The sequence below is a fragment of the Buceros rhinoceros genome, unplaced genomic scaffold (assembly GCF_000710305.1).
Source record: "Buceros rhinoceros silvestris isolate BGI_N320 unplaced genomic scaffold, ASM71030v1 scaffold47008, whole genome shotgun sequence".
In the NCBI taxonomy this organism is placed as follows: domain Eukaryota; kingdom Metazoa; phylum Chordata; class Aves; order Bucerotiformes; family Bucerotidae; genus Buceros; species Buceros rhinoceros.
Genome location: NW_010426058.1, coordinates 8,089 through 19,991, shown reverse-complemented (window position 1 = coordinate 19,991; position 11,903 = coordinate 8,089). Strand labels below are relative to the sequence as shown.

Genomic DNA, 11,903 nt, shown 5'->3' with positions numbered 1-11,903 from the left:
AAGAATATTATGGGAGACAGTGTCGAAGGCAGGAACCCTTCCTGCTCTAGTGCAGAAACAGTTGATTTCTTATTGTAGTTTTCCTGACTGACCATTAATGATGTAATGTCTCTATGAATAGTACTTTTTATTCACTGTTTCCTGTGTTTTTATGACTTGCAATTATTGTTTGTACTGGTATTTTTTGTCATTGAGCAATTTCCTCACAAACATTCTGGCAAATCCTTTCCTTCTTTAGTTAAAGTTGTACTAAAAGTCCTGTCAAATGAGATCTTTGAAGACATGTGGGTACAATTTAGTGTTTATTACTCCTTGCAGTCCATCCTACCCTTTTGCAGAGGTTTCTGTCACCATACAAAGTTAGACAGAGGCAAATATGTGCCAGTTTCTCAGTAGGTCCTACCACAATCTATTAGTTTCAGCTGAAAATGAGCATGGTTTAACTTAAGACACCGGCATAACTGCTGGCATGGCAAACATCAAGATGAAAACCTTGTGAACTGTTACTGCAAGTACAGACAGGCTGCATCAGCTGGAGTTCTGAGATAGGAGAAATCACTTCTCATTAAATGTTGTTATTTTGTCAATGGCATCTTAATAATTTAAAGTACATCTTACCTGTACAGCTGAAATTGTCATTATCTCTATCTCTCTTTATATAATAGAAAATTTTAAAATCGACTCCTCATGAATAACACTACAGGGCTCAAGTTCCAACTACTTTTGTCTAAAATACAATTTTAAAATATGTATTTTGGTAACAAATTATATCTATATACTTGTATTTACAAGTAATCTTGCAACTCATCTTATTTGACAGCATCTGTTGAAGTATGTGGGGTGCTGTAAGAACTATTATTTAAAAATTAAAATTAAAGAACTATCACCTGTGCCAGAATAACAGAATAAATATGCATACACGTTTGGTCCTAGTGCTCAGAGAAGATAGACTAAAATAGCTATGCAGGCAGAAAGAGACCTTTAGAGGTCAGCTCCTGCTTAAAGCAAGGCCAGTTAGAGCAGGGTGGTCATGACTGTGTCCACTCCAGTTTTGTGTATCTCCAACAATGGAAACTCTACAAAATCTCAGGTCAATGTGTTCCCAGCGCTTCACCACTCTCCTGCTAATTTTTTTTTTTTTGTATCAAGTCAGAATTCCAGTAATGAAATGAATGAGAAGAGGCCTTTGCCTCTTGTCCCTCAATAGTGTATCTCTGAGAAGACTTTGGCTCTGTCTTCTGTGCACCCTTACATTAGGTATTTGTAGATAGCAATGAGTCTTGTCGTCTTCAGGCTGAAAAAAGCCAGTTCTCTCAGATGCTTCTTGTACCTTGTGTGCTGCAGCCCCTGTATCTAAGGTATCCACAGTGTACACTTTGTTTTGAAATTTTTTTCTCTATTAATGACTTCCTGAAATATGCCTCTCACAGAGTCTTTTCCGTAATGAAACGCAAGAAATTTACCTTTATACTCTGTTATTATTAATGGATGTTTCCAGCCTTAGCTGTGTGTGCAATGGTGAAAGAATTAAACCTCTTCAAAAGCAAAATGCCCAAAATATTGTAGACTGTTGTAGAGTTGAAATTTTTCGACCTATTTTGGGAAATTTGAGAGGTGGGAGGGTAACTTTAGTTGAATTAGGAAAGAAAAAAATAAAAAAATTTTGGAACTACAAAGGAAGCTGAAGCTATTAAAGCTTGTTAGGGGTTTTCAGTGTGTTTTGTTGGTAGTTACAAAGCTGCTGTGGCAGCAGCCTCAAACTATATTAAAAAGGGAAGCCCTTATATGGAGATGATTCAGTTTGATGGGAGAAATTTGCATCTCTTTCTTGTATAGGTGGATTCTGAAGCATAGGTTATAACTTGAGCTTCAGCAATCAGTACTGGGAAATTGCCCTTCGTGTTCGTGCTGGGACAGCTTCCCAGGTGCAATCCCTTGATACCAGCAAGCAAAGCCACTGTTTTCAGTTAAACAGTACACATTTTTCCCGCTTTTTTTCCCAGGAAGCAGAGGCTTATGGCAGTTCATTCATCTACGCACAGAGTATGAGCTAGCATTCCTGGCTAGCCTCTGAGAGCTGTGACCGCGATACATCTCCAGTGTGGAGAGAGTCTTAATCAGCTTGGCAAGATGACAGGAACAGAGCTGTCATCACATTAGCAAGCCTTAGCATTATAAACATGGCTTTAACCACCAATGCTGTGTGGAAAGAGCACCATCCAAATACTGGTCTTTCTCCTGTGATCCTAAAAGGTGTTCTAAGGAACTAGACAGTAAAACAGCTACAGACCCCGATGAGACAATTCCTCAATTTCCTTGAGAAGTTAGTTCCTGAACACTACTGCCTCCTTTGTCCATCAAATTTTTCTTTTCCTTGTTTCTAACTTCTTACATGTCCAGCTAGAATAACTTGAACGCTTTTTATGTCCATTGTTACAATCAAAAACCCCACACTTCCATCATGAATGGAAGTTTTTTCCCACCCTGCATTTTTCCACTGAAAAGAAATGTAATCTCTCCAGGTGTGTTCCGGAGAGGAGAAGTTTGGCAGTGTAACTTGACATTATGGCTGCTCAGAGACAGAAACTGTTTGGAAGGTCTGTGAGCATTACAGTTTGCTACAAATATGTCAGTGCTGTATGTATAGTTCTTTCAGAATGAGATTGATGGCAGTTTAACTTCCACTTCTTCAGCCTAGCTTTTTGTATAACAGGTAAGTGGGGAAACAAAAAAGCTTGGTATTAATTTGAAGACAAGGCTTCAATTTTATTTTTCTTTCTATTTTCCTTAAATAGAATTCTGGGATTGAAAAAGCATTTTTATTTGATGTAGTCAGTAAAATCTATATTGCAACAGACAGTACTCCAGTGGATATGCAAACTTACGAGCTCTGCTGTGATATGATAGACGTTGTGATTGACATTTCTTGTATATATGGGTGAGTAAATTGTTAATGTTTTTCATAAGACTGTGTACCTAGAATGCGAATGGCCTCTCGATTAGAATGATGCGGGTATAAACAATAATGAGATTGTGTAATTTGTCAGGATGGGAGAAGAGGAAATGGCAGGCCTCTGAGGTTTGCATCCCCTGCCAGCAACAAGCACTGCACTCTGCCTAGCCTCTTTTTTGAACACCTTTCTCTTTCCATGCTAGTAATTTTATTTGGAGTAAGGAATGGGAAGTAACCAACCTAAAATAAAAGGAAGCATTAACATTATATTTTTGTTCCCGGGGACGAATTGAACAGAAAGATGCCTTCCATTTAAAAAACAACAACAGTGGGGCCACATTTAGTTGTAACAGCTAGTGGCCTCTACTGCCCTCAGAGGGCTGTTTCACTCTTGCTTCAGTTCTCTGTCCTCTTCCCTCCATGACGTTTGTGTTTGCGTTTTTTTGCCAGTTTCCCCTCCTTATACATTAGGAAATATAGATCTTCTGGGGTAGCATGTACATCTCCTGCCGTGTTTTAAATGGGTTAGCCCTTGTCCCAGTGTAATGCCAGCTCTTCCTGGGAAAGGCAGGGACACATTAAGAATCAGTGCATTAAGATGCATAGACTTGAAGGCTAAACCACAGCATGCTTAGAGTGTGGTAGTCTTTGGTAGACTTGTATTCTTACCCATTGGTAGACTTCATGCACTCTTGGAGAAGGTATGAGAAAGAATACTGGTGCAGAAGTGCTCTAAGGGTTAGAACTTCAAAAGAACAACAAATTGTTGAATTTCTTTCTAAAATTTAAGTTTGTACAAGGGCCTCTCTGGAAGTAATGCCTCCTATTTTATTACTTTGCCCCATGACATCAGAGGCAGATGTTGGTGGTCTGGAAGTAGAGTTTGAACCTTCCCACCTATCCCGTTAAATTTTGTTGCTGTGCGGCAGACGGCAGCAGAGGGGCAGTCTGACAACGTGGCCTCTGACATGGCAGTGTGTGAAGCAAAGCGGTGTCACTGAATTTCTCCACGTGCAAAGAATTGCACCCATGGACACTCATTGATGCTGCTGAATGTTCACGGAGACCAAGCAGTGGGTGTCAGCACAGTGAGGGGGTGGGTGGTGCTTTCCAGCAGTGGTGACAGTGACGGTGGGTCCCCTCCACTGATGCAGAATTTTACAAGTGCGGCATGTGCGCTCTTGTTCATCGCTGGTGAAAATACACAGCCAGTGGTGGGGACTGTGTCAAAAAAAAAAAAAAAGTGTTTTGTAGCTGAGAATCTGCTTTATCAAATAACGTTATTGTGCTCTTGGTGTCTTTTGTAGTTTCCAAATAAATAGGAGGCATTACTTTTGGAGAGACCTCTGTCTATTTCGCTGTATGTTTCAAATTTTGGAGTTGGTCAAGTCAGTAACTATAAAAGATCATGTGTTTTACAGAGTTATACCATAAAGGAAGCTGATTCTGTGGCATATTGTTTTGTGCAGAGAAAGATGTTGCTGTTCAAATTAATTAGTTTATTTAATTTCTGCTTAATTATCATCTGTACGCCACCACTTGCAGAGCTCTTTATTCACCAAATGTAACTCTGCCACTGTCTTTGTGTAACTATTTAGCATTTATCACCAGAAATCTGCTTGCCATCTTTTTAGCTATAGAATGAAGACATGATATTACAATTAATTTCTTGTCCTCTGTTCCTGGAGCATCTGTGGGACTTTCTAGCTTAATATATTACTGATACTAATTGTTCTGGGTAGTTGGTGATAACTACCCATTTAACAAGATCAGTGTGCCCATTCAGGAATTAAAGTAAAAGGACAAGGTAGAAAGCTAGTGGAATGAATCATCACGAGACCTCATCTGTGAAGGAGAAATCTGTTTTCATAATATGATGTTGCAAAAGCCAACATCTCATGAGGAAGATCTCATAATGGCTTAAACAATGAGTCAGCTGCCACTCTTCGAGCAAGGTTACTAGATTTGGAATTACCAGTATAAACTTACTGGTTCGTATATTTTAGATAAAGTCATGATATAGTGCGTTGATTAAAAGAAAACAGACAACCTTGTGAGAAAAGGTTGGCAACTGATAGAGGAAAAAATAAGGCTCCAGTTCAGGTACTTGGTAATCAAACAATCTGATTTCTGGCCCCAGATCTAAGATTTGGTGTATGGTTGGATAAATTATTTAGTCTGTGTGTCTTTTTAGTACAGACAGTGTGTAGTTTGAAGAAGAGTGTCCCTGAAAGGTTAAAATGAAAATTTCATAAAGTTTGAGATTATCTGGTGAAAGAAACAACGTGGAGTACTTTTGTTAGCTCATCTGGTGGCTTATCTTTTGTTGTTTATTTTTTTGTTTGTTTGACTATTGCCCCTTAGGCTTAAAGACGATGGCACTGGAACTCCTTATGACAAAGAATCAATGGCAATCATAAAACTGAACAATACAACTGTCCTTTATTTAAAAGAGGTGACAAAATTCCTTGCTCTTGTTTGTTTTGTCAGAGAAGAAAGCTTTGAGAGAAAAGGTATTTTTCCCTTTTCTAGTATTGCATACTTTTCCCTGATATCAGTGAGTTAATGAGTAACTGTAGTTGTCATTAGCCGATAATAGTCTGCAGCTCTATCACAAATATTAAAGGTAAGTACAGCTTGATAGAGCTTACATAACATGTTTAAAGGCGTGAGGTATTTGTGCTGGCATTAAGATAAGATGAAATCATAAACGTATTTGACAACTTTCTGATTTGAAACCATATGAAAGTTTACATCCAATACAGTAAAGCTTCCATCTGCAACAATAGAATATGTCAGTTTATCGTGGCTAACATTGATCTGTACCTGTTGGCAACAGCATAGGCGTTTGAAACAGCTTGTGTGCCATGAACAAGGGGGAATTACTGAAACTGGCTGATAGGGAGAAATACGTTCTTGCTTTCCTAATATTTGAAAGAAGTGTTTGAACAGCTGCATGTTTGGTAACTAGATAGTTTTCGTATTTTGCAGTTAGTGCATAAAATTTCTTGGTTATCTCTCTGTCCCTTGTCAAGGTCAATACTGAAAGCTTAGTTCATGATTGCTCAGCTCACCGGGATGATGTTCACTGAGTTACTGGTCTTAGTGAAATGCCCTGAGACCAGAACTGAGCAATAGAAGAAAGAGGTGTCACCCCTTGTGGCCTATCTTGAGATGCTAATTCAGCAGCCATTGTTGCTGTGTTTGTAAATGCAGTACTCATACCATGTCTGCTGGGCTGTTTGACAGGCTTACTCTTATTTTATAGAACTTTAGCTGGTTGAATTTCTCTTTAATACCCATATTGCCTTTATTATCTGTGAATGTTAGTTGTAGTCGCTCTTTTTTTTTTTTGTAAGCATGTTACTTTGACACAACTACTAAGAGCACTGTTTCAGAAAAGACACCATGGTGAATAAACGCATTTGCATTTGTTGACAGCTGTCACAGGTGGTTGTGTCTACATAGTTTGGTACACTTAGTGCAGGAGCTTGTACTCTTTAACAGTACAGTTCTGGTATTATAGTGCAGACTAGCTTTTGGTGCCAGGTGACTTCCACATAAGATTTTGTCTGAACTCTAGAGAGGGGGAAAATAATTCCTGAAAAAAATCCAAGTGTAATATGGTGGATTTAAACCACTTAAAATATGTGTCATCTCCAGTTAGGGAAATGAAAATGGAAAACACCGCAGTTAAGTTAAGAAAGTTGAGTTAAGAAAGCTTATGGCATTAACTTTGAATGAGGTCATAAGCTTGGTACCAAAATTCCAAACTTGTATGGCAGTGTTACACAACTGTAGCACCCCGTAAGTCTACCGATTGACTACCGATATGGCTTTACAGCTTTTCTGTGGGATCACATTCAGCCCACTCACATGGTAATATTATCTGTTTGTTATGTATGGATGTAATCTAACAGCATGTCTATTGTGTTACTTTTCAATTACAATTTAAGATGAAATAAAGCTGGGTGTTATTTGGTAATACTTCCATCAAGTATCCATTTCGAAGCTTATGCATTGTCGAAAAATTCTTTCATTACTAGATGCTACTTATTTTTATCACAGTTGTTCTGTGAAACAAATTTACAAAATTACACCATATTTTATGAAAGATGTTAGTTTTTCTTGTAGTATACTGAGCACTTCTCCAAAGTTCTTTATGAAGTTAAAGCTTTATTATCTGCCAGTCATCTTCTATTTGTTTTCTCTTAAGACTAATAACTATATTTAATATTGGACATAGTATGAAACTATGATGCTTATTGAATTATTTGTATTTATCAAACATGCTTTTGCTTAGCACAGAAAAAAATGCCTGGAAAATTCACTGATTATGACTTCCAGAGAGCGAGTGTGGTATTTGGTAGAATGTAAGCAATTTTTTTCATTACCTAATTTGTATGACTGTCTTTATTAATACGGAAAACATTTCTGTCTCTATAGGATTAATAGACTACAATTTCCATTGTTTTCGAAAAGCCATACAAGAAGTATTTGAAGTAAGAATGAAAGTAGTAAGATCTCGGAAACATCAAAGCCACATCCAAAAAAATAAAAGACCTACTCCCAATGGGACCCCAAGAATGCCACTGTAACAGAGATTTCCTGCCACTGTGGCAAGCAAGTTTCATGAAGTTGATGGGACTTCTGCATCTCATTGCACTGAGTGAAGAGGAAAACAAAGGGGACTGATGTATTATATGAATTTTCCCTGAACGTTCAGAAAGCACTGTTTAAATATTTTTATCCAATCCTTTTTTTCATATAGTGAGCACTTTGAGCAAAATGTTGTATATAGAAGCATTGAGGTGAACACTTGTAAGAATTTTCTTAATATATGCTGTAAACCTTTTTCATGCCATATTAAGAAAAAACAGCTGTGACAGAAATATTGGGTACATAATTTGCACTTTTTCATGTTTTCCTTGTGGAGATGGACTTTGATAAACTTAGTTTTTATGGTGATTTTGATGCATGCTGTCAGGTAAAATGTATGCTGTAGTTTATTTACCTGCTACAATCAAATTGGTTAGTAAACAATTTAGAAAACTTGGTACAATGCCTTTTAAAATTTGTGACAGCTAATACCTAATATTCATACAGATCTAATTTCGTATATTTTTCAATTTGTAAACCGAAGAATAATTTTGAAGTATTGCAGCAATAAGCACTATACCAGAGATCATATCTGGTAGGTAAATAATAGCTTTTATAAAACAGGCTTTTGGCCAAATTTCACCTGGAGTTCTCCATAACACTGGTCATGCCCTCTGTTGGGTCTGTTTTTATTATTTACCTCAGCATATACCACTAAAATACCTTTCTATAAAGATAATTGTTTTGTAAAATGGCTCTATGTTGCACTGGTATTTTTATAAGGCTTCAGAGGAGGGTGTTGTATCTGAAAGGTTGCATTTACATTGCTAAGTTTGTTTTGACAGCGTGCACATCTACAGTTGGCACAGAGAAGACTGTATGTATTTCCACCCTGACGTTCTGATGTACTGCTAGGGAGTCCTAAAGGTGTGAGCACTGGGTTCTGATCCCTTTAACAGGGGAATATCTGTGACTGAAATCAAGAAGAGACAATTAAAATGAGGAGTGGACAATCTACCTGCTGTAGTCATCGGCATACATCACTAGTTTTTATTTTAATTGAATGTGGGCAGACTTCCCAGAGGATCAGCCAGGACAGCAGAGCACTCTCAAACCTAAAAAGAAGTAAAGCTTACTTTCTGAGTTCTGTATTCACTGTTTCTCTTTAATGATACAAAATTACAGATTCCCAGCCCTACTGCAAACCAATTGCACGTGCGGTCCCGCAGTGTTGTCACCAGCTCTTGGGAGTGGGAAGAGCTTGACCAGAATGGGAGGCAGCTTGCTGTACACCGTGAAACCAGAAAGGTAAGGGGAGTTATACCTCACTCATTCATAACTCATCTGCCCCTAGCTGAGATAGCTCTGAAGACAGAAGGGAAGTTGGAACTGGAAAGTTTTCTCTTGGACACAGTAAGACATAATGCTGCACATCTGTCAGGGGGTTAAGAGCCTTCAGTTTTTGCTGGCTTCTGTTGAACAAGGAGGCATTTAACCTGTCATAAGCACGGCTCAATTCAGTTGTAGTTTGAATGCAAATGCAGAGTTTCCGTATGCTTTATACTGACACATCTTCAGGCTCTAGTACTATACTGAATGCAGGAGCTGGGAGAGCCAGGTGGCTGGAATGCAAAGGCTGTCTACACAGACATCTGCCAAAAGAGAGACCAGTAGTTTCCAAGCTCTTTACTGCTGCCTGATGCATGTATCCTTATCTTTTTGGAACAAATTGTCTCTTTTGGCATGAGCCTGTGGTATATATGTGGAATTCCTAGAAAAAGGTCCTAGACAGTAGATGGAGCTCAGCTTCATCAAGGCTCACTTGATGAGCAGTGCAGTTCTAGGTGCTTAGGAGGCGAGAAGTGTTGAGCGTAACCAAGAGTACCCGTTCTGGTGCCAGTGTGAGGGATAATGACAGTAGCTGTAATCAAACCAGAACACTTCAAAAATACAGAGTTCAAATTCTATTCAGTGCTGTCGCCATCTGTCATCCTGCAATTCGACATCTGCAATTCTGACCACCCCTTGTGTTAAAGTAACGCAGAGCTGTCTTCAGAGTGCACCACAGCGGTAATGGGTAAGAGCCACCTTTTGACAGCTCTCCAGTCCATGGCATTGAAGGGCTACCGCAATTTCTGGCCACACATTTGTCTTTCATTTTGTAGAGACCCACCATTGGGTCACAATCTCTGTCCTCTCTCACTCCTTCAGGTACAGGTGACTGTGGGACAAAGAAAAACTACCAGACACTGTTGGGTTTTGTTTTGGGTTTTTTAACACAATATCTCATGATACTGGCTGTGGTATGAATCTGAACTAGAGAATGTACTTTCCATATATTTCACCTAAGTTCTATGTAGTCGTGCATATATACCCTTGTATTTAGAGACTATCAACTTACTTGAGACAGTTAATTTAGGTCTTGTAGTCCTCTCCAAGATTTGTCATAGACTATGTTGCATAATTTATGAAGATGACTTTAGCTTACATATAAAATTTCTAATTTGATATTATCATAGTAACCAGAATTTCTGTCAGATTACTTATGTTTCAAATATGTTTGATTATAAAATTGAAAGAATGTTAAAAATTCATTAGTTTTACTGCTTAACTTTGGTATTTTCAGTTTAGGTGATGACTCGCATGTTTCACTTTTGAGTAGTAATTTTCTGATTAGTACCTCAGGTTTTCATGTTCTAGCTGAAGTAATTGAGCACTGAGTGGGGCATGCAAGGTTGTTTGGTTTTGGTTTTTTTTTTAAAAGAACATATTATTGCTTTTTTCTTTTAAATCTTCTTGATTGAATCAGTATTGAGATTTTAAAGGGATGAAATACCCTGTGTGCCACAAGAGACAAATCTGACAAGGCAGTGTTGAGATACCTTTTTCAAAATCAGAAATCATGCAAAACGTAATCACTTCCTGCATAGTGCAGTATTTCCGAAGTACCTGATCTGTGAGTTTCCATTTTTACATATCATCAGAGTTGCCTAGACACAGAAAGGACACTGTTAAACCAGCCACGTCTCTTTAATAAAAACACTAGTTTAGAATAAACCCAAACCAATTTAGTATCCCATAGACACTTTAAAGTCAGGTGCTGAATAACTATAAAACATTGGTTCCAACAACTTGTTGTAGCTGAAGAAATCTCTGTAATTCAACAGGCAGCAACCCAGAGTGCTTAATGGATTCTTTGGAGAGGTAAAATGCATCCTTGAGCATGGACTGGAATGTGGCTATTGAAAGTGTTACAGTGCTGGAATGTCTTTCTAAAATTCCGTGACTACAGATGTGCTGTGCATTAGCGTGGAAGTGTAATCAAAGGAGCAAACTACTCTGATAAAGCGTAATTCAAATGGGTCATTTGAGATCTCGTGTTTTGTAATTGAACCGTTTCTTTTTCTTCATTAAAACAAAAGTCTGGGTTTTCTTGCATGTGAAATTACACTCCTGAGGGGGGTTTATTCTGTGAAAGTACTGCAGTGATTTTTAAAAGAAACTTTAAAGAAACTATAAACTCTCCATTTTTAGATCGTTATCTGATTAAATTGAAGAACTAAAGAACCCTAAAAAGGTCATCAAATACAGTAACAACTGTTTGCTTTAATGACATATTTGCCGTGCCTGTTATTTTTTCTTAAATTGAACATTGACATTTTTCCATTTTTGTACTGAGGGATGTACATGACATTATTACATAGTGATTTTTGTTGCTGCAGCTTTGTCTCTCTCCTGTTTGATGGGAAAATCAGATCATTAACTCACAATTTTTTTGATTCAGATTCAAAATATTAACCGATAGCCACATACGTCTTTACTCAATTCCAGACAAACACATCAACTTCACCCATTTCAGTTGTGTGGAATATGAGAAATAAGCTTGGTTGGGAGATTTTTTTGGGGCTCCTCTGATGGCATATGTTTGATATCCCACTTTACGGCCCACTGTATTAGAATTTGCACATTAGCTCATGCACATCTCCAAATGGAACATTTTAAAACTACTCTAACAAACTGTTTCTTTTCAGGTGGTTTCTTCCTGATACCTTATGCATTACCTTTCTCATGTTGCTACCTCTGTATGCGTGTTTTGTCATTAACAGGTCAGATAGCCAGTCTCTCTGGTTTGTGACAGCCTCTTTGGCTTATAAGCATTATGAGCTGCAGGCTAGGACTTGAACAAAAAGCTAGTGAAAAAGTACTGATACAAAACCACCAAAATTATTTGAAATCCATTGCGTGCTACTAACATCCTTAAAAAAATACAACATACTTATGTAATCTTGGTAGATATGCACACCATAAAACACCTGTTTGCATTCAGGTTACAGTTCAGGCTGGCAGTCAG

At 38.0% G+C, this 11,903-nt stretch overlaps 1 protein-coding gene across 1 annotated transcript; it reads left to right on the top strand.

The window, feature by feature from the left end:
* Positions 1 to 2,795: 2,795 nt before the first annotated feature.
* LOC104498001 (ras-related GTP-binding protein D-like) lies at positions 2,796 to 8,703 on the top strand (the record flags this gene model as incomplete). The annotated part of the gene is made up of 3 exons (XM_010141319.1): positions 2,796 to 2,938; positions 5,318 to 5,466; positions 7,400 to 8,703. Coding segments are annotated over 3 exons (444 nt in total), but the record flags the coding sequence as incomplete, so codon positions are not given.
* Between the last annotated feature and the right edge of the window lie 3,200 nt (positions 8,704 to 11,903).